The sequence below is a fragment of the Symphalangus syndactylus genome, chromosome 13, assembly GCF_028878055.3.
Source record: "Symphalangus syndactylus isolate Jambi chromosome 13, NHGRI_mSymSyn1-v2.1_pri, whole genome shotgun sequence".
NCBI lineage: Eukaryota > Metazoa > Chordata > Mammalia > Primates > Hylobatidae > Symphalangus > Symphalangus syndactylus.
This window is the reverse complement of record NC_072435.2, coordinates 128,759,698-128,782,165: the sequence shown is the minus strand read 5'-3', so window position 1 is coordinate 128,782,165 and position 22,468 is coordinate 128,759,698. Positions and strand designations below refer to the sequence as shown.

Here is a 22,468-nt window from a genome sequence, read left to right as displayed (position 1 = left end):
TAAAATGCCTAAAAAAGATACTGAAACAAAGTGGTAATTGAATCACTCCAGACCCAACAGGGTCTCGGATGTGGCATGCATCATTTTATCTCTGCTTTCCACGTGGGCTCCTACCTCTGTCTTAGAACCCAGCCTTCTGCTGTACAATGTACCGCAATCATCAGCTGGGCCCAGGCGACCTCAGCATCACTACTAATAACCTGCCAGGAACCCATCCCCTGTCTGAACAGTGGTTTATTGCTCAAATCTTCCACCAGAGGCTTGGGCTGTTTTCACATCTTCACTGGAACAAACACTGAAATGTTTATCCTGCGTCTTATGCATTTATTGACTTTTTTCCTTCCAATTAGACCTTGACTACCTTTGAAAACAAACTTAAGGCCGGGCACGGTGGCACGCACCTGTGGTTTGGGAGGCTGAGGAGGGAGGATCGCTTGACCCCAAGAGGTTGAGGCTGGAGTGAGCTCTGATTGCGCCGCCGCACTCCAGCCTGGGCCACAGAGCCAGACCCTGCCTCTAAACAAACAACTCAAGGTCTCCGGGTACCTTCCGAACTCACCGTATAAAACACCAAAAAAAAAAAACCACAAACCCACAAAAAAAAACTATAAACTCCACAAGGGCAGAGGCTGGACTGCACCCGTGCCAGGACTTGGGGTGTTCAGTCATTTCCCCGCCACCTTTTGACCAGGTCTGCGAGGACCCCATTCCTGCCCCAGGATCGCCCCGTCGTGCCTGGAACGCCGAAGGTCACGGAGGTCAGCCGTGGTCAGGCTGCTCCAGGCTTCCCCTGAGGGAGCCGCCCGCAGGGCCCACCTGGGTGGAGCCCCACGCCGGGCTGAGGTCGGAACTCCGCTCAGACCCAGGTACGTCCCCTGGGGGTCTGCGTTCCAGAGGCGCCCTCCTCCCCCGCGCTAGGAAAGCGCTGCCCCCCACTGAGCCGCGACCCCAGCTTGACTCAGCTGCGCCTGCGCCGGAGCCGGAGCCAGAGCCACAGCCAGAGCCAGGGCGGGCGGCGCGGGGTCAGCCGTGGGTCACGACTCCCTCGGCTCCGCTGCAGGGCGGGGGTCGCGGCGCCCTCCCCCACCAACCCCGCACCCCACGCCCGGCGCCCCGCAGAGCCTGCTCCTTCCGGCGCTGGGGGACGCAAAGCTCCAGGCCTTTCTGACCCCGCACTGCGCACCCCAGAAACCCCAGGTCCTCCGGGACTCCTCAGACCCGCAGATGCCGCGGACACCAGATCCCCCACGGACCCCTCAGCTCCCCGGGACTCCGAGGTCGCAGCGGGGGGCGGAGGGGCGCCGGCCCTCGGGACGGCTTGTGGGCGGGGCCTCGCGGGGATTGGCCGCGGCCTGGATGCTTTGTAGCACCCGCACCTTCTGCGCTGCCCCGCGCCTCCTCGCCAGCCCCGGGTGCGCGCCAAGCACGTGCGCCAGCGCTGAAGCGGGTCCAGGAGGGTGAGACGCCCGCGGGCGGGGGGGGGGGTCCCGGAGGGTGACGGACGAGTGGGAGCGGGGGGGGGTCCTGGAATGTGAGGGGCGCGCGGGCAGGGGGGGTCCTGGAGGGTGAGGGGCACAGGGGGGTGGTCCCGGAGGGTGAGGGGCGCAGGGGGCAGGAGTCCCAGAGGGTAAGGGGGGCCCCGGAGGGTGAGGGGTGCGGGGGACGGGGTGGGGCTGAGGGTGGAGCCTCCCGGGCTGGAGCCCTAGGCAGGAATTTCGGCCTCCAGCAGGGAGCAGCGCGCCAGAAAGGTAGGGGTGCTGGGGGCCATGGGCGGGGGTCCCGCCACTGTCAGGAAGCCAAGCAGAGCCACCTCCCGCGACCCTTCCCCTCCATTCAGCTGGAGCCGGGTGTCCCTCAGGGCACCGGGCGGACGGGCCAAGGTACCCCACAGGAACCTTTTTCCTTCCTGAAATAGCAGGAACCCCGCCCCTCCCAGAGCCAGTGGGGGTCGGCGTTGCAGGAAACCCAGGCCTGGGAGCCTCCTCTGGCCTCCTCCAAGGCCCCTGCAGCCTCTGTTCCCCCAAGGGACCCCAGGTCCAGGGCCTCCTGCCCACTGTGAGAGCTGGAAACTCAGAGCCCCGAGTCAGGACCCGGGTGAGATGGCGCTATAGCCCGGGAAGGGGTGGAGTAGACGAGGTCGCGTCCCCTTGGCGGGCGCACGGGAGATGATGCAGGCAGAAAGAAACCCTCGCCAGGGAGGCTCAGCCTAGCTGGTTCTTCGCGGCTGTGAGGGTTTACAAACCTTTTGGAAGCAGTTTGGCAACACCTACTATCCTACCCCCACGTCTGTGAATAAAAGTGTATTCCGCAGAAGTAAGATCGATTGGGAAAGGTTTTATGTTGGGAAAAGCCGTCATTGGCAGCTGCCTAAATGTCCTTAGGTGAGGCTCCATTAGAACAAGTAAAGGTCCCTCCTGTGTGGATGCAGCACCAAGCGTGTGATTGCGAAGTGTGTCTTTGACACTGTTTGGATTAAGTATTGGCATGAGCAGTTTCTGCTGTTAAAACAAGTGCATGTATGTGGGTTCAGATGGAAGGCCTTGGCATCCACTGGTGACCACTGCACACAAGGTCCCTGCCCTACTGAGCCCAGAGAAGGAGTGAGATGGAACATAATCACAACGTGTATGACAGCGTGGAGGAAAGGAAGGGCAAGCAGAGCTGAGAGGAACAGGGTGGGCTGTGAACCAGGGTGCCAGGTGGAAGTTTCAGAGCAGTGGAGGAGCTGTTGCAGACAGTACCCAACCCAGTGCTTGGTGCACAGCCGTGTTCATTAAGGACTAAAGTATTTGGGGGATTAGAAGGAAATTCTAGAGGGTGTCTGCTATGGTGCTGCCCTCTCTTGGGATGTGTGAGGTCTTATTCCTACTCTACAAGTGTCCATGGCACAACAGCCGTGGCATCACCTGCTTTGCAGAGTGGGTTGGGCGATTGACTGACAGAAAGGACGTGGCCAGTGTTGGCCATTCTTGTGACTGTTTATGTTGGCAGAGTGGCCACGACCCAGCACAGGATGCAGAGCTTCCTGACTCTGCTGAAGGAGCATGAGGACACCTGCGCACCCCCGGCAGAGCTGGTGACCCTTGCAGGCAGACTGTGCCGGGACTTCCAGGATGACCTCGCCCAAGTGCAGCCTTTGGTCACAGCCATTCTGGACAGCCAGCTCCGCCTGCACCTCTTGGACAACGCAGACGTGGCCCTGGCGTGCGCCCGTGTCCTGGACCAGCAGGAACAGCAGCAGGCGGCTTGCCGGCTCCTGGAGGTAGGCCTGGGCTGCAGGGGTGGGGTACAGAGAGAGGTAGCAACTTCTTCAGGCAGCCTCCACCCATCCCTGGCACTGCAGCAGTACCCAGGAGTTAGTAGGAACCCACCGGCCGGAGGGCCACCCCCAGGCCTTGGAAAAACCTGGGAGGCAGGTTTTATATAAGCTTAGTCCACTCTCACATTACTAAGCTCTAACTAGTTTGGTAATCTGAGTTAAAACTACTCATTCGTCAAATCCCTATAGAGTGGTGATCTGTGACAGGCATGATGCCAATAAAATGAGTGAATAAAATGCAGTCCTGGCTTTGGAGAGCAAGCATCTTAGCAAGGCATTCAGACAGACCCCTTCTCATTCCCTGGCTGCAAGTCTGCAGTGGAGAACTCTGAAAACCAGAAGTATCTGTCACTCACCTGCTGATACCTTCAACCTCAACGCATTAGGCGTTGAACCTGACCTGCGCTGATCTGAAGCTATTTATAGTGTTTATTGTTCCAACTAAGGTGACCACTGTATGTTTTGCTGCCTAAATAAGAGTATGCTCGATGACAGGATGCTGCCCCAGGTGGTGCTGAGTGGTGCATGTCGTGTGCTGGATGCCTGCGTTACTTGCTGAAATCTGAAAAATTCTGAATCGCAGAAAACACGTGGCCCAAAGGGTTTCCAAAAAGGAATTTGAATGCCTATTTTTCCTTTCTTTGACCCTGTAATACAGTCCATGCATAATTCATTGTGAGTTTACCTTCAAGATACTCGGTTCCTTCCAACCCCCCACCAAGCTAGTGTGGTGTCCTCCTGCCCCCTCCACCTGTTCACACAGCAGCCAGAGGGAGTTTTTACAATGCAAATGGTGTCACGGTGTGCCCCTGAGCAGCAGCTCCCAGAACCGGGGCCTGAGCCTGCTGCTGTCCTCTCACCGCTGGCTCCTCCCAGCCTCCTCTGCAGTGGCCACACCAGTCTCCTTGCTGTTCCAACTCCTGAGATATTTCCCTGTCCCAAGGCCTTTGCAGGTGTCTTTCCTCTATTAGAGGCTGGCGCCTGGCTCTCCATGTGGCCGGTGCCTTCCTACCCTTCTGGTTTCTACTTTAAATGTCAGTCCATGGAGGTGGTGCCTCCTTCACTCTCCAGTATTGCCTCCCCCCGGTTACCCCTTTTCTGTCCCTTCCTCTGTTTGTAACTAGAAGGTTGTTTGTCAATGTGCCTTCCATCTGCCTCCCTTACTGCACTGAAGGCCCACGAGGCAGGGCCACCACAGCCTTTTTCACTGCAAGATTGGCTGACACACAGCACAATACCTAGAACCTAGCAGGGCTCGAGGTCTTTCAAATCTGTCAGAATAAATGAAGTAAACAAACGAGACAGTGCAGAGTTAGGGTTGTAACGACTGCCATGAAGGCAACCGCTGGCATCAGTGATGAAAACCCCCTGGAGAAGAATTGGCTCAGTCAGGGTGATCCACGAGTATGTCTGAGGAGGTGACTTGTGGCTGAGACCTGGGAAGCATGAAGGGACCCCCACGTCAAGAATGGGCTGCAACCCCAGCCTGTGCAGGGTGTTCCTGCCCAGTCCTGCCCCCAAGTCAGGGCAGGGGGAGGTTCCCATGCAGGTTCCCTGAAGGCCGCGTGCTGAGAGGAGACTGGGGCACAGAGCCGTCGGCTCTGAGGGGTCGCTGCCGAGCAAGACTGGGCCTCTGATGCCTCAGAGAGAAAGGTGAATGATTCTCAGCACCTCCCTTGGCAGGGTGGTCCAGGCAACATTGTAGTTAAAGGCCAGTGTGGGGCCACAGGGATCACTCCTGTGGCAGAGGATTGGAATTAAGGAAATGGTGGGAGCTACACAGGAATCACAGGAGACCAGCACCAGGCATCCTCCGTCATCAGCAAAGTCCAGTTAAGTGGATGGGTGTACTGGCCACAAACAGGAACCCCTTCATCCCCCTGACCTTAGACTGTGCCGAGTCCCTGAGGGGCCAGCACTACTGCTGGGAGACAGAGGTCTTTCACGTAAGACTTGAGTCAGACATCAGGCCCTCACATCACACCACGTGGTTATAACCACTGCTCCACCTCTCCTTTGTTGTTGGCCAAGAGAGAGTCATTGGACTTCCCCTTGCCACATGTGCCTTACCTTTGAGGGACAGCTGGGAGCTGTGCTCATCTTGTGTTTTGGGGAGGGTTGAAGGTTTAAAGGCAGGGGCCCATTCAAGACCGATGTGAGTGCATCTGCCCAAGGTCTGTGAGGCGACCTGTCAGGCCTAGGGTCACACCGCTGAGCCTGCTGGGAATGGAGCAGGGGCCATCTGACTGACGCCTGCATTGTGTGGCCACATTGGCACTTTGTAAAATCAGTGGATTTGAACCCAGAACCCTGCTCTTCCCATCACTGCCTTCCCCAAGGCTGAGTTCGTTTGGGATGGCAGACACAGGCCCCAACAGTGCTCCAGGGTGGGCAGGTGGCCAGGGCTCAGTACACTCTTCTTGGCAGGGGTGCCAGGTGCCGGGAGGCAGCCCGGAGCTAGTGCAGCTCTGGAACGACATCCACTACCGTCTGGTCATGAGGAGGCTGGGCGTGGCTGCGCTCACCCCGGTGCAGAAGTTCCGCTGCAGGAAGAGGTAACGTACGAGCATTGACTTGTGCATATTTCATGGGGATCCCGAGGGATTACATGTACCATGCAAACCCCAGAGGGGCTGAAGCAAAGTAGAGGTGAGGAGATATGCACAGGAGATATGGAGCAGTAATAGTCACAGTGTAGTCAGCATAAGATGACTTCAGTGTGTGCCACACGTGTGCTGGATGGTGGTCACCGAGCTACACTCTCCACCAGCCACTTCAGTCAGCCGACGGCTGGAAACAGGTGGCTGACCGCAGGGTGACTGAGGCTAAGGCCAGGAGGTGGGCATCCTCATCATCTCTGCCCAGCATCTACCCAGGGACTGGCCAGAAAGGGGGCTATCGGGCCAGGGACAGCGGCGATGGAGGGCAGGTGGGAGCAGCTCAACATAAGTCCCCAGGTCATCTAATCCCCACATCTGGGCTCTGGGTGGCCACTGAGGGGCTGCAAGGCCTTTCAAAGAGGTAAGGGTGAGAATGTTGCCAGTGTTAGCAAGAGTTACACATCAGGTGCTCAGAACAGTGCCAGGCACATGATAGGCACTACATAAGTGGTAGTCCTTATCATCGCCACCATTATCAGCACTAAATAAATGTTACTAGTAATTACTATTATCACCATCGTCACCACTTACGGATGAGGAAACGGAGGCACAGAAAGGGTAACCTGAGGTTCCACACGAGAGACAGGTGCAAAGTCAGGACTCTAGCCCAGACACTGAGAAATTGGAGCCTTTAAAAAAAATTGAGACAGGGTCTTGCTCTGTCACCCAGACTAGCATGCAGTGGCGCAGTCACGACTCTGCAGCCTCAACTTCCTGGGCTCAAGCGATCCTCCCACCTCAGCCCCCCAAGTAGCTGTGACCACCATGCCTGGCTAATTTTTATTTTTTGTAGAGACAGGGTCTTGCTATATTTCCCAGGCTGGTCTGAAACTCCTGGGAGCCTTATTCTTCATCTCAGGTGCTCTCCACTGGTCAGGCAAGGGCTGTAGATCTTGCTGTGAACTCCTGACAGCCCAAGTCACGAAAGATTCCTGAGCCACAGGGCCTGGTTGGTAAGAATACTGGTCGCTGGAGGAAGAAGACATGGATACCTTTTGGGCTCAGAGAATTTTCTTGTGTGGTAGCCATCAAATAGAGTGACAGAGTAAGACAAGTCGTCAGAAGCCCAGCAGTAAATGAGCTGTGGGGTCTTCAGGGGATGTGATTGTAGTCCCCCATGGGCATGCTGACACCTGCCAGAGTGCAGTGGTGTCATCTTGTCAACATGTTTGGTAAGCGCCCCCTGCCTGCTGGGTTCTGGGAGGTGCTGGGGATAAAGGCCAGGCTCTGCCTCCATGGAACTGACATTGGGATGTGGACAATAGCCAACAGACAAGGAAATAAAGTCGATCACATAGTTTAGAGAGTGAGAAGTGCTATGCAGAGAATATGTTCAGAAGAGGGCTGTGCGAGGTTGGCTGCTTTAGATGGGGTGGTCAGTGCAGGCTGGTCCTAGTCTTGGAGGAGAGTCTTGAGTGTGGTGACGTGCCAGCCATGTGAGCAGAAGTTTCTGGGAAGGGGCAGCACATTCAAAGACTTGGGATCAGAGAAGCTTGGTGTTCAGGGGCAGATGGGAAGTATTTCGGGGTGTATGTGTTCACAGCCCTTGAAAAATGTAGAAACAATTGTTAGCCTGTGGCCATAGAAGCAGGTGGTGGAATGGATTCACTCACCCTGCCTTAGAGGCTGATGAGCAGCAGGAGGACATGGTAGCTGCTGGATTGGGGTATGACCATGCTGATGGTCCCCGGGGGGTGTCAGGAAGGGATGGCATCTGAGTCACAGCAGATGCAGATACAGGGATCAGGAGTAGATGCTGGAGTTTCTAGGAGGTTCCAGGTATGGCCCAGGGCTGGGATAGTGGCTAGGGAAAGTGGACAAGGTTGTGTCAGGGTAGATTTTGGAGGTGGAGCTGGGGGGTTTGCTGATGGGCTGGACACATGGCAGGAGGTAAAGAGAGGACTAAAGTAGACTCCAGGGCTCTTGGCCTGTGTGGGAACCACCAGGAGCATGAGGGGTCCTTCACTGAGGTGCACAGGAGCTGGGGAGAAGTTTGGAGACGGGGGATGGAGTTCTTTTGGTATTCATGATGTGTGAGATGCATTTTAGATGTCCAAGTAGGCATTGGGATGACACGCCTTCTACAGACAAGTAATATTGGTGCATGTATCTTCTTTTTCTTATGAAATACTCAAATCTGCTCAGCACTAGAGAGGAGCATAACCAGCTGGAACCCCCGGTGTCCGGCTCCAGCATTGCTCAGACACGCGTCCCTTTGTCATCTCTGTGGCTGACACTGAAATCCTGGGAGGGCACAGAGAAAGGAGGGGTCCTCTGTGTTCAGGGGACAGACCTCTGGGACTTTGCAGCCCAGAGGAGGATGAGGAAGATTCAGCTGAGACGTGGCCAGTGAGAGGAAGAGGAAATCCAGCAGCGCAGAGTTCAGAAGCCAGTGAGGCTGAGGAGGAACCAGTTAAGAGGAGAGCTGAGAAATGAACTTTGGATTTTGTGAGCTGGGCAAGTGCTTTTAGTGGCAAGGTGCAAGGATCCAGGTGTGTCACAGAGACAAGGAGACAGTGGCAGTGATCCAAGATCATTCTTTGAGAAGTTTAGCTGGAACAGGAGCAGACTCATGGGGTAACCACTGGAGGTGAGAAATTTACAGAGCTTAGCAGCTCATGAGAATGACTTACTAGAAGAAATACTGCTGATGGCAAGCAGGGAATTAGTTCAGGGGAGCATTCTTAGTGCGGTGGGGGATGAGCAGGTGCCACAGCTGGGGCCCCACAGGCACTTGGGGAGTGCAGAAGGGCTGGCAGATTTGGTGGGGGCACAGGTGGTGCTTCTCTTCTGAGAACATCTTGGTGAAATGAAAGCCAGATCACCCAAGGACAGTAGGTCTTGGGAGGAGGTGTTGGGGGTGAGAGAAGAAGGGAGAAAGCTGGTGTGGCCATGCAGGGTGGCAGGGGTGTGAGTGCTGCAAGCCTCAGAGGGCTTATGCAAGAATGGGGCTGATGCCTGGAAACCAGCGATGAACAGAAAGCACTGAATGGAAAAGCACACACAGGGTGGCAGCCAGGTCCTGAGGACAACAGTGTGTGTGTGTGTCCAGGAGGGCCATCCACGGGAGCTTCATGGGCTGAGGACACCTGTGTGTGAGTACATCCAGGAAGGCTGTGCACGCGGCCTCCGTGGGTGAGGATGCCTACGTGTGAGGATGTCCAGGAGGGCCATCCATCGGGGCTCCATGGGCTGAGATGCACCCAGGAGCACCGCAAGGGCCCACAGAGGGCTCCTCACAGTGGCCCGTAGATGTTCTGGAACAGTATATGTCAGGGTTTGTGCATGTCTGTGGGAGAGACTAGTTTTCACTAACTGGAGGCAGAGAGAGGCATCCCCCAGGAGGAGGCACAGGGAAGGAAGGGTCACCTTCTGCAGAGGGCCGGGCCTGGAGAAGGGAACAGATTTGGAAGGGTCCTGTCTGTTACCATCTCCTCACTGTCCTCACCCAGGAACCCCCCGCCCCCCTCCCTCTGCCCGGAGGGGCTGAAGAGCCGGAACTTCCCCAGAGAGGTTCGTGAGAAGCTGCACAATTTTGCTGTGGGGGTGAACACCAACCCCAGCAAGGCTGAGAGGGTAAGAATAGAAGATACCCAGGACCTAGGGGATCCCTGCCTGGTGCCTCCCCCTCCCCCAAGGGGTACCCCCACCCCAGGCTCCTCAGTGGCCTCATCCCCCGGGGTGCTGGTGGTTTCAGCCCCTCCTCTGGACAGGGACCTTGTTGATTGGCAGACTGTCCTGTCTGCCACATGAAGGGTTTCATTTTCTCACGTGGAGTCATAACATCCGTGTATGTGGCCTCACGGCTGCTCACTCAGCACCCACTGTGTGCCAGGCACCGGGACGATGGGCCGAGGCATCTGCCGGCCAACATGCTCTCCACTGCACAGTGGGCTTGTGCCAGGCAGGCAGTGTGGTTCTGCAGGCCCTGCCCCTCCAGGGGCTTGGGGTGGCCCTGGGCATGTTGTCTGGGTGGACCTAGCAAGGGCCCCACTCGGGGGGACGTGCACATGTGGCTGTGCAGACAGCCTGACCTGGGCCTCACTGCTCAGGGGATGGGGATCAGCCCAGGGAGGTGAGGCCTGCATGTTCTGCTCGTGCTCAACGCTGTCTGCTGTCCTTGGAGAGGTTAGGCTGGGCTCTCACCCCCTTTCTTGGTGTAAACGAGCTGTCTGAGCCACTTCTACACACGCCCTGTCCTCAGGGAATGGAAGCAGGGCTAGAAGTGTTGTTGTTTGGGGGCAGGAGAACTTGGCATTGGAGACGAGCCTGACCCCTGAGCAGGTGTACAACTGGTTTGCCAATTACCGGCGCCGCCAAAGAGCCCTTCCCCAGCACACGGAGCCAGCCCAGCAGGCCACAGCTGAAGACCCTGGCGCAAAGGAGAGGGGTCCCGACCTCCTGCAGCCCTCAGGAAACCCCTATGTTGACTCTGGGTTTGTGGACAGGCCTCAGTGGTCAGGTGAGTGGCCTGAGGGCCCCAGTCTCCTTGTGGTTGGGGAGCTGATTTCTGACAAGGGCCAGGCCTAGCTAGTCACACTGGTTACAGGGGTAGCCCTCCCCCAATCAGCAGGTTCCAGGTGTCACTCTGTGGGAGCAAGATCACAGGGTCCGAGGGTCTGAGGCTCAAGATGCCCAGGCCGGGCTGTGGCTGCCCCTATGCATTTTGAGGTCACTGTGTGGCCGAGCCAGGAGCTGGGCTGGAGAGGAGGGCATCGTGTGGCCAGAGGAGGAGTTGGTGAGTCAATTTGAGAAGTGAACCAAGCACCAGGATTTGGGGTGTCCTGGGTTGGCAATTATGGATTGTTGGTTCACACCAAAGACAGGACAAGAAGCAAAAATATTGGGATGGCCCCATGGCAACAGCCTTTGCCAGCCAGCAGGGCTGCTCATACCTGCTGGGAAGGAGGCTGGGAACCAGAGCCTCACTAAGCCTCCCCTCCAATCTCATCACTTGCAGAGGAACATGAGGAAAAGGGGCCTCCAAAGTCCCCACAGACCACCCAAGGACCATGGCAGCCACTGGCCTTAGCCCCGGACTTTCCTGCAGATGAGACAGTCTCAAAGCCACTGGATGTCAGGTACTGTCATCTCCATGGCCATGGAATCATCTCACCTATTCAGTTCCCTTTTCTCCTCAGGTGGAGACTAGGGCATGAAGTAGGCATAAGGGTGACAGGACCCCCACACTGGGATCAGGTCAGACCCCAGGGAGAGGGAAGCCTCCAGCAAGGAGCCCATGTCAGGGACTGGGGTGGGGGACGGCTTCTTCTGACCCCACACGTGCTCCTGCAGCCTGACTCGTCACCTGAGTTCATGTCTGTCTTGGACAACGGGGGGACAGACTTAGAAGGAAACACATGCAGCCCTGCCACCTAAAGACAAACCCAGCTGTCCCTGTGGTTTGTTTCTAGTACCTCTTCTGTTTTGCTTTTCATTGAGTTAATACCACCCAGTATCTCTGGGGTTCCTGCTGCACACCAGCACTGTTTGAGCACCGTTGTGCATCCCATGCCCCCTCCTGCCCGGCCCTGAGGGAGGCTCTGCCCACCAAGAGACAGTGTTCTCCATGTCCCCCAGGTCTCTGCCGGGTGGCGAGATGTACCAGGAGGGGCCTGGCCATGATCCTGCCACCCTCCCCCTCTTCTGCCCTGGCCCTGGCCTCTGCCCTCTGGCTGCTGGCAATGACATGCTGGACCCCTCTCTGGCTGCCCCTGAATCTTGGCTGATGTCTCTTGCACTGGCGTCCTCCAAGGAAGTTTCCTTCCAGACTGGGCAGCTGGTCCACAGCCATGGGCTGGACTTCATGATGGGCGCTGCAGACACCGCTGTGGCTGTGTCCATTGCCACCCTTGGAGATCCCAGCCCTACAGGTGGGTCCACTTCAGACAGACCATGAGTTTCAGCACCAGACACTGTGACTACTCAGGTCCTGTTTGAGGGGATAGAAGTGTGGGTAGGGCCACATGGCTTGAACCCATGGTATTTGATTAGACCTGGAACCAATGTAGCCAGAACAAAGACTCTTCCCACAAACATCCCAGATTATTTCTCATCTGTTTTAGTGTGTGTGTGTGTGTGTGTGTGTGTGTGTGTGTGTGTGTATGCATATCACTGAAGAGGAAGAGTTGAAAGGAAAGAGCTGCCACCCTGTGCTCTCTGCTGCAGTCCACTTGATTTATTTGTTAAACCGGGTGCAGCAGAGGAGGCTGAGCTCCTTAGACTCCTCACTTGTCCACCCCCCTTAGCCCATAGCAGAGATCCCATAATTTTAGTTTCTATGGTATTGAAGCTGTAAAATCATTTAAAGAGTATGTATTTAGATGTATATTTTGCCCATCCAGTACACCAGAATCCTGTGACTTCTCACTTTGTAAGGAGGAAATTGGCGCTATGAATTCACCCAAATTTCTTTCTTTCTTTTTTGTTTTTTTTGTTTTTTGAGACAGAGTCTTGCTCTGTCACCCAGGCTGGAGTGCAGTGGCGCGATCTGCGCTCACTGCAAGCTCCGCCTCCCAGGTTCACACCATTCTCCTGCCCCAGCCTCCCGAGTAGGTGGAACTACAGGCACCTGCCACCACACCCGGCTGATTTTTTGTATTTTCAGTAGAGATGGGGTTTCACCATGTTAGCCAGGCTGGTCTCGAACTCCTGAACTCAAGTAATCCACCTGCCTCAGCCTCCCAAAATGCTGGGATTACAGGCGTGAGCCACTGTGCCCAGCCAAATTCACCTATATTTAATATTCTATGGGTATATACATCTTTTCTCTTCAGCTTTTTTTTCCTTCTTGGAGCTTCTCCGTGCCTTTCCTTTTTCTTTTTACATTGTCTGCTTTTATCACATTTTTAACATCTCCCAGCCTTCGAAGCAACCCATCTGAAAACTCACTGTTGGGGGCCTCCATTTTCCCTTTCCCCTCCAAGCGGCAGCTCCCTAGGCCTGGAGTGAAGCCATTGTCCCCAGTGCTCCCATGCTGCTTCCCTGGGTTTACTCCAGGGTGTCCTGAATTTCAGGTCTAGTTCTTTCTTTACTTGACTCCCTTGTTTTCTTAGCCAACGGCTTCAGTTAACTTTGCAAGAAAGAGTGCCTGCAAGATAAATTATCCGAGTCCTCATTTGTTCTAAAAATGTCTTTAATCTGTCCTCAAGTTTGGTTAATATTTTTGCAAGGACAGAATTCTGAGTTGAAATACTTTTTCCCACCCTCATAATTTTTTGGAGCTCTTAGATTCTTTTTTTCTTATTTTTTTTTGGAGGGGGGGGTCTTGAAGTTCTGAAATTTCACACTGAGGGTCTGAGGTGTGGGTCTTTTTACTTCATCTTGCTGTTAAGACTTTAATCTTAAAGAATAAAGTCTCCTGGCTGGGTGCAGTGACTCACGCCTGTAATCCCAGCACTTTGGGAGGCCGAGGCAGGCGGATCATGAGGTCAAGAGATCGAGACCATCCTGGCCAATATGGTGAAACCTCATCTGCACTAAAAAATATAAAAAAATTAGCTGGGCATGGTGGTGGGTGCCTGTTGTCCCAGCTAGTTGGGAGGCTGAGGCAGGAGAATCACTTGAACCCAGGAGGCGGAGCTTGCAGTGAGCTGAGATTGCACCACTGCACTCCAGCGTGGGTGACAGAGTGAGGCTCCGTCTCAAAAAAAAAGAATAAAGTCTCCTGTAAGCTCTGGGCATTTTTTTCTAATATCCTTTGATAGTATCTTTGATAAGTTCCTGCTTCCATGTTTTCGGCTCTCTCTTCAGAGCACAAATGTTATTTGGATGTTGGAACTCCGGGACCAGTCTCCCATATAACTTACCTTTTTTTTATTGATGTGCGTTTTGGGTATTTCTTAAATTCTGTCTTCTGATTTTTTGCTTTAACAGTTATATATCTTTTTTTTTTGAGGCAGACTTTTGATCTTGTTGCCCAGGCTGGAGTGCAGTGGCACGATCTTGGCTCACTGAAATGTCTGCCTCCCAGGTTCAAGCGATTCTGCTGCCTCAGCCTCCCAAGTAGCTGGGATTACAGGCATGTGCCACCACTCTGGCAAATTTTGTATTTTTAGTTGAGTTTGGATTTCACCATGTTGGTCAGGCTGGTCTCCAACTCCTGATCTCAAGTAATCCACCTGCCTCGGCCTCCCAAAGTGCTGGGATTACAGGCGTGAGCCACTGCACCCGGCCAACAGTTGTATATCTTAAGAGAATTTCAATCCTTCTTTACTGATCTCTGAACTCTTCTTCCTTCATAGATTATGTTACTTTCTATGGATGCAATATTTTACACTTCTCTAAGGTTCCTAATAATAATTTTTTAAAATGTGCTTCATTGTCTGAAGGGCAGGACTGTTGGGACTGTGGATTCTGGCCCTTCCTTGATGCAGGGCCAGAAAGAGGAAGGGACCTCAGGGCTCGCTCCTCTGGAGAGGACTTGTCAGTTTGATCATACTGACCTTTCATTTTTTGCTGTCCTTTTTATTTAACTGTTGGACACTCACATTTGCCTGTCTGTACTTACTAACGAGGCTGGAGTGGGGACGGTCACTAGGTGTCTTCACATTGGGACCAGAGGAGCTGGTCTTCAGACCTGGGGCCTGCACGAGTGATGGGGGATGTTCTGTGGGAATCAGCGAACTCCTTTGTTCTGTCTATTGAAACCCCTGCCTTTGGGTTCCCTGCTGCCGCCTGGGCACCCGGATGCTCTCCCTCTCGAGCTCCTTGGGAATCTCAGCCCTTGCCCCACACCCCAGCTCCCTGCCAGACACCCCATCACCATGGGCTGCACTTGTGTCCTGACTGCACGACTGTGGATGTTGTGCTCATGGCTTTCCCTTTCTCTTGGAAAGAGAATGTGTAATCTTTTGCTGTAGTATGATGGATGGAACCAGAATGTCCAAACTAGTGCTTGAACATTATTTCCTCTCTCCAGAGTGTCTGTAAGGTCTGCATGAAAGAGGAAATAGAAAGCAGAGACATGGTCAGGAAGGTCCCTTCAACCTAAGAAGGCCCTGGGCAGCTGGGCACCAGCTTAGGTGGTCACTCTGCGGTACAGGAAGGAGGACCACATGAGCCTCACCCCCAGGCCTCTTGTTCCGTGTCTTGAGATCAGGGCCATCGTAATGCTTGTTTTACAGCCTAATAGACTCAGGGCAGGAAAAAAAACCTGCCTTTTCAGGCCGCAGCTCTCCTAAATGTCCACCCAGAATTGACCAAAACCGCAGTAGCTTGTCTAAGAGCGAGAGACGTTCTGAGATACGCTCTGGAAAGTCAGAGGGAGCGGAAACTAGTGACAGCCCTCAGTGACATCTTGGTAACCTTAGCAAGAGGTAAAAGTGGAAACCACCAAGGGCTGGTGGCCAAGCACTCCGTGAACCAGCCACAAGAGGAGACTGAGGGCTCCTGGCACATCCTTCTGCACCAGCAGGATGGAGCAAGCTGCAGACTCTGACTGGCACTGAGGGCACGTGAGGTCTGTGATGACAGCAGCATTTAAAAAGTCAGCAGAAGCAACCGTGTCTTGGTCTCTGGAAGCCTGGGAAGCTGTTGAGATCAATGGTTGTGACAGTTCCTTCCTCAGAGAGGGAGACTGAGGCCCAGGGACCGTGAGTCTGGTTCACGTGGCGCGGGCTGGCTGGGCCGGAGGCTGCATCCGCCTCCCTGCTTTGAGTTCTTGGTTGTGTCACATGTGAGCTCTGCTCCTTTCTCCTGCCAGTGTGCCGTGGAATCTCATTACATGCAGGGTTTGCTGGCCCCCCCAGCGGCCATCCCCAGAGCGTGCAGTTGGAGGAGGGTCTGGGCACAAGCAGTGGACAGACAGAGCTACGGGTGGGCAGCTTCCTGGTGACACAGCCCCCACTGCAAGCTCCTGAATTCATCCTCACCCAGAGGTAAGCCCTGAAGAGCCACAGGCTGGACAATACTTCCCATGGGCCACAATGTAGGGTAATGCCCAGTTCATAGACTCACCATCCCAGACTGTGCAGAGCCACAGGCCTGGACAATACTCTCCACAGGCCACAAGGTAGGGTAATGCCCAGCTTATAGACTCACCATCCCAGACTGTGCAGATACGGCCCTCTCCTTTGGATTGCTGAAAACTGTAACAGTCCCCCCCAGCCTACACCTACGAAGAAAAGGGTAGTTTTTCTCTCAAAAGAGCACCCCAAAACATCAGAGCAGATGTGGGCATCCCATGTATTGGACATGATCAGGGTTCACCTTTACCCCCAAATCACCCTGGACCCCAGCAGCCTTTCTTTTCCCTGAACAAACACTGTCAGTTTCTGAGCAGAATCAAGATCCTGATTTTATATTCTGAATCGTAGTTTTAAAGGGACTTGGGGTCTTGAACAGCCTCCATGAGCACTTGCTGTTGATAGTGTCAGTGCTGTAGAAACAGAAGATGACCAGGGCCTTCGGGGCCAGCCCAGCAGGTGGGATCCTGCAGAGACAGGAGGGATGGAGGAGTGTGGCAGGGTGGCCTGGGGTCCTCTGGTGGGGAGGCAATCACCCCCGCCACTCCTGTTCTAGCAGACACCCCATCCTCTCTACACTAGGGCCACCAGGAGCAGAGCAGATCCCCAGGGTGTGGGGTCTCCCTCATCAGGGAGCTGATACCAGGTTGACTCAAGGCTCATGCTAGTGAGGGCAGAATTACAAGGGGACATAGCAGAAAAGGCAGAGTAGCCCCTAAATCATATGGTCTGCTTGCTCAGACAGTCTGATTGTGAGAAAATGTACACCACCCAGATGGACTCACTTTTCCATTCATGGCTGAGAGCTGAGACCAGGCAGAGGCTGCCATGGCCACGGTGTCCCCTTGTGTGTCTCGCCTGACCTCTCCACATGGCCATCTTGACCCCTTCTGTTGCTCCCCCAACTCCCATGCCTCCCTGCTCCAATCTGAAGGCCATGCTTCAACCTGAGAACATCAGATCCTTCGTTAAAAGTGGCTTCATTGAGGTGTAATTGGCTGTACATGTGTAGACAGAGCACCTGAATTTTCTCAGTGTGACTTTCGCATCCACACGAGGCCACCACCATGATGAAGGTCTTCAATGTACCCTCCTCCTGCCTTTTGCCTCTCCCTGGCCACCCAGGACCATGGATCTGCTTCTGTCACTAAGGATTAGCTGCATTTTATAGAATTTCATGTAAATATGGTATACTTTCGGGTCTTTGTTTTGCTCTGGTCTGGCTTCCTTCACTCTGCATGACGACTTTGAGAGTCACCGTGTTGTAGATGCATGAACAGTTCATTTCTCTCTCTGGGGAGCCACGTGCCATGGCGTGGATGTGCCACAGCTTCTTCACCCTTGTCCTATGGATGGGGATTTGGGGGCATCACAGATAAAGCTGCTGTGAACGTCCTGTATGTGTATAGTCTGCACACCTGCCTTCATTTCTCATGGTGCGTGCCCAGGAGTGCCATGGCCATGTCACATGCTAGGTATGCGTTGACCTTGCTGAGGAACCACCGCCCCTTGTCCTGAGTGACTGTGCCACGCATCCCTGCTCTCCCTCCTGCTCCCCACAGTCTTGTCTCCACACCCCAGGCCTCTTCCTCCTTTGAGGTCTCTGTTTCCTCCACATTTCTGCTCACTGGCTCTTCCATGAGCCTGCTCTGAGCCCTCTGTGCAGTTGCCCCTATGACCCACCGGGTGACCCTGCTCTCTGTGTAACACGTTCCCCTCCTAACACCCTACATGCATGACAGCCCTGCAGGAAGAGAGTCTGTTCTGATGAGTGTCAAGTACTGGAATGTCTCCTGATGAGGAAGAAAGCACAGCTGGGTGGATGTTGTCACCCAGTGTCCCCTTGGGATAGGGCCTATTCTTACATTGTCTCTTTTCCAGCCCTCCAGAGCTGGCCCCAGCCCCATCTGCCTTCCCCGGCCCTGTGTCTGCCATGGAGCTGAGCCAGGCCCTGCCCTCCGGCCAGGTGAGGCTTCCCTGTGAGCACTGAAGGGCTCCCTCTTTACTCCTGGATCTGCAGCTCATGGCGCTGAGGAGGGTTCAGCTAGTGCCACTGGAGGGAATACACCAGGCAAAGATAAACAAGGGGCAAGGATGAGTTGTGGCTGACATTACTGGACTGGGAGCTGGGGTGAGGGATGCTGTGGGGCAACGTTCCCTCCTGAGTCCAGACTGGTGGCGGAGGGGTCTTCCCAAGGTCAGGAGGTGCCCAGGTGGGAGGGCAGGTCTTGAGCCTGGAAAGGAAGCCTCTGTGTTCAACACTCTGTTGTCTTCCAGGTGCAGTGTTCCGATAGCCAGGCCTCTGGTGATGCCTTCTGGGGTGCCAGGATGCTCCTTGAGTTTTCAGGGAACAGCCTGGGCTGAGCTACCCTCAGGAGCCAGGCAGCACCCCAGGAGGAGCGGGTGTGGACGGTCTGCCTGGTCAACACAAGGAGTTACAGAGCTTTATCCTGAATACAAAATGAAGGTCCCCAGAGTTCCCCTGGGGGCTCTGCTGAAAAGCAGAGATTCTTTCCCACTGCCATGTTTGAATAGTTTGCTTGGCAATTCCCTGTAGTAGAGAAAGCATTTGAGAAATGTTCGTGAGATCAGAAGTCAAAGGTGGGTCTGTCCCACTCAGGCAGCACTGGATCAGTCGGGCTCCGGGGCACTCGTCCAGAGAAGGCCATTCTAGAGAGGGGAGTGTTCTGCTGCTGGCTGCCTTGCCGTCTGCCCGTGCACACGGCCAGACTTTTCCACCAAGTTAACTGAGTGAGGTATGAGGAGTGTTCTGAGATTTCTGTGTGTAGGGGCTTCTCCCTTGAGTACTGGGAGGCAAACCTGTCTGCGAATGGCCCAGGCAGGGCAGAGTAGGGTGGGTTTCCCCTCCAGGTTGTAATTCACTGTGTCTATGACACAAATGTTGTAGTCAATTAAAGTTTAATGTTTTGAACTCCCCCCTTGTATTCACTTAACCATGTATCCTGGGTATCTGTCCATGTCAAAGTACAGAGATGAACATCCGCCTTTCCACCCAGGGCCAGTGTTTCATGATGTGGGTATACATTAATCATGCAGCAGTGCCTGACAGATGGACATCTGGATGGTTTCTAGTGTGTCTGTTTTATATGCAGCATTAGGGTGGGCAGCCCTGTCCTCTGCCCTTTGCCCTTCACCTGGCTGTTATTAGGATAAATTCCTGGAAGCTGAATTTCTGGGTCGGTTATGGTAGCCCTGGGTGTGGACTGTAGATTTTGGAGTGTCTGTGACTGACCTTGTGCTCACCTGGCCACGTGCCCATCTCAGGGGAGAGCCACATGTGGTCTGGGCTGAGATCAGTAGCCCTTAACCCAGAGAAGTCAGACTCTGGCCCTGCTCTCAGGAGCTCCCAAGCTGCTCTGTGAGAGACAAAGGCACAAATACTAACCTTCCTGTGGGGTCATGGGTGGGACAGGAGGAGGAGCCATGTCTAGGAGACCTGGCGGTGGGGGTCGGGAGAACAGGAGAATCTTGACGGAGGTTGCAGAAGGGCATTGTGATAGGAAGGGAATGGGGTAGTGTGGCAAAGAGAACAGGAGCCTTGGAGTCTGGCAACCATTGCATTGCTCACCTGTGGCCCCATGCATCCCTGGCAATCCCCAGGCCTGGAGGAGAAGCAGGAGGGCACTGGGACCAGCTTCCCAGCAATCCTGAGCTTGAAGGATGTGCTGCCAGCAGGGTGGTGTGGAGTGGAGGGCACAGCTGCTTGCCTCCCTGTCGCAGGAGAACCAGCCCCCATGTTCCCCACAGGCTGGATCCGCCAGACTCAGGGCAGAAGCAGCAGCAATGACTACTGTGCCTTGGGCTGCTATGGGAGGCACCACCCTTTGGCCCTCCCAGGAAACACGCAGAGCCTGGGCCCATCCCATCCGTGGGCTGAGGCCTTTCCTGCAACCAGCAGGGCCCAGAGACCTAGCAAAGAGGCACTGGGTGCTAGCTGGTCACAGCCAGAGGCCCAGGCTGCACAAGGATCTCTGTGGCATGTTGTTCCCTCCTGTCCTCAGCAGGGCTCAGTCCTGGATGTTCTAGAGTCCTGACTCCAACAGCTGTATCATGTCCATTCTGGAGAAAATGGACTAAAGTCTCTGGAGCTGGCCCTTGGCTAGGACTGGACCTCCCAAAAGGGGACCTCTAGCAGTGGTTGCAGGTCCTGCCAGGATGGAGGCTGGAGGCTCCTCACCTTCTCTGTTCAGCACCTGTGAGGAGGAGCTGCTGCCCACAGGCCCTTCCTTCCCCTGTCTCCTTTCTGGCTTTATCCCTGGCCTCTCTGACAATGGGATGTGGCCCCACAGCCTGTTCTGCCCTCATCCCATTAAAGGACCAGCCTGAGTCCAGTGGACACAGGTAAGGCACCATGAGCAAGTGGTGTGACCCCTTTCTGTGTCTTCCTGAGGCACCTGTCTAGAGAATGAAGGGACATAATGGCTGTTCAGTGGATTGATGGCTGGGAGGCGGGGTCAAGAGAGGTATGAGGGGTGGGGTTTGGCCAGCCCTGGGCTTTCTGGACTCCAGGGACAGCGAGGTGGGGGCTCCAGGCAGCTCCAGTGACAGCAGGGTGGAGGCTGAAACAGCTCCAGGAGACTGAGAACTGAGACCAGGACTTCCAGACAGAGTGATCACCCAGTAGCAGTGGTGGCCCATGAAGAGCCCTACTTCCCTGACTCACCGTCTCGGGTGGGCTTGGGAGGCAGCTGTGGTCTGGAGAGAGTGGTGGATGGAGCATGCCTGTGTTCCTTTCCTAGGGCTGCTGTAACAACGCACCACAAACTGAGAGGCTTAGAGCAACGGAGATGTGTTGTCTCCGAGTTGGGAAATCCAGGAGACTGAGTCATGCTCTCTCTGAAGAGTGGGAAGGATCACCCCCAGGCCTCTCCCCATTCTGCTTGTTTCTTGGCTTGTGACTTCGAAGCTTCAGTCTTCAGTAGCCTTCCTCCCTGTATGCATGTCTGTCCAAATTCCCCCTTTTTATAAGGACAATCACAGTGGCTTAAGGCTGGCTCTACCTCATCTCACATTTATCATCTGCAAAGACCCTATTTCCATATAAGGCCATATTCACAGCTACTGGGGGTCAGTACTTGAACATATGAATTTGGGGGATATAATTCAACCCCAGCAGTGTCTCTGTCTCTGCTGGTGATCTCCATATCCCTGCTGGTGCCAGGTAACCATGGCCCCTCCCAGGGTGCCCCATCCTTGTACCTGGTGCTCCAGGCAGTTCACAGGAGGGCCTAACTGCTGGGTTTGGGGCTGGCATTGGGATCCCTTGCCCAGTAAGGGCTGGATCCAGACTGTTCTGGGGTTGAGGTGCTCGTGTTTTGAAGGCAGGAAAAACCAGAGGCTGGTCCTTCTCTGGATGGTGAGCCACAGCAAGGGACCTCTCATGGGGGTTCCCATGCTTCCTGTGGCCTGGGCAAAAAGTACATACAGTCCCAGGCCCCCAAAGGCAAAAGCCACTTCTGACTCAAATAACATCCCTCCCACTCTGCTTGCCTGCAGAGCCCCTGAGGTTTTCTGGGGGGCCTCAGTGGAGCTGAATCATCAGGGTTGAGGCAGGCCCTAGGATTGATCTTTAGCAACCAGAGAGTGGAAGCGGTGTAGATGGCAACGAGTTGCAGGTGGCCTCAGTTCTAACTAAATATTACAATACTAGCATGATTCCACTTCCTGGAGCTGGCCTCTGGGGAGCCCCAGGCTGGTGTATTTATGATAGGGTCTGTGTGGCTCATGAGGCTTCACGCGGGACTTGGGCCATCTAATGACCAGACAAGTGCCCCCACAGCTGGGTTACCTCTCCTGTGCGGCCTGGACACAGGTTCATATGACTCACAAACTTTGAGTGGCACCTGGAGACGGGGTTCTGGGCTGGAACCTGAGTGTGAAGTCACTTGGAAGCCTGTGTGATTGCAGGTGAATCACTCAGTCACCTGAGCCTGGCCCTCCCCTCTGCACAAGGAACTAGCCATACCTAGCAGATTACTGTGAGTCACCTGAGCAAGACACCTGCATGGTGGTGGTCAGAAAACACTGATTTCTCCTTATTGAAATGGTACAACCCTTGGATACCATGTGCTGAGGTATGAATTATAGCAACGAAAGTTTCAAAAGACCCTGTGTGCCCTAAGGAGGCATTGCTGATCATTTAGTGTCTGTGAAGGCATCAGAAGATGACCTGGACCTGGAATGATGAAACGGCCATGGGTTTAGGAGCTGGCAGATGGTGTGGCCGGAGCACATGTCTGGAATGTGGTTGGCCAGGCCCAGGCAGCACTGGGCTATGGAGGGACTTAAATGCGAGGCTAAGAGGGCTCACCCTGGTGAGGGAATGCTGTGGACTAGATTTTTTTACTGAGGTAAAATTTACACAATATAAAATTAACTTTTAAAAATGTACATTTCTGTGACATTTAGTCCATGCACAACATTGTGCAGCCACCACCTCTTAGTTCCAAAATAGTTTCATCACCCCAAAGGAAACCCTCCCTCCATTAAGCAGCTGTCACGCA

The 22,468-nt window shown here is 54.5% G+C and overlaps 1 protein-coding gene across 3 annotated transcripts; it reads left to right on the top strand.

The window, feature by feature from the left end:
• The first annotated feature begins 1,303 nt into the window (after positions 1–1,303).
• On the top strand, positions 1,304–18,876 carry ANHX (anomalous homeobox). Of its 3 annotated transcripts, XM_055240017.1 has the most exons (10): positions 1,304–1,457; positions 2,992–3,262; positions 5,747–5,874; positions 9,432–9,555; positions 10,225–10,441; positions 10,940–11,060; positions 11,560–11,852; positions 15,710–15,857; positions 17,826–17,910; positions 18,222–18,876. In XM_055240017.1, exons 1-10 carry the CDS (start codon positions 1,357–1,359, stop codon positions 18,306–18,308), a joined length of 1,575 nt encoding a protein of 524 aa, XP_055095992.1. In that variant the 5' UTR covers positions 1,304–1,356; the 3' UTR covers positions 18,309–18,876. The 3 variants fall into 3 exon arrangements, with proteins under 3 accessions (XP_055095992.1, XP_055095993.1, XP_063470974.1); XM_055240018.1 differs by lacking the exon at positions 11,560–11,852 and having other exon boundaries at positions 15,729–15,857; XM_063614904.1 differs by lacking the exons at positions 15,710–15,857; positions 17,826–17,910; positions 18,222–18,876 and adding an exon at positions 14,900–14,940.
• Positions 18,877–22,468: the final 3,592 nt, after the last annotated feature.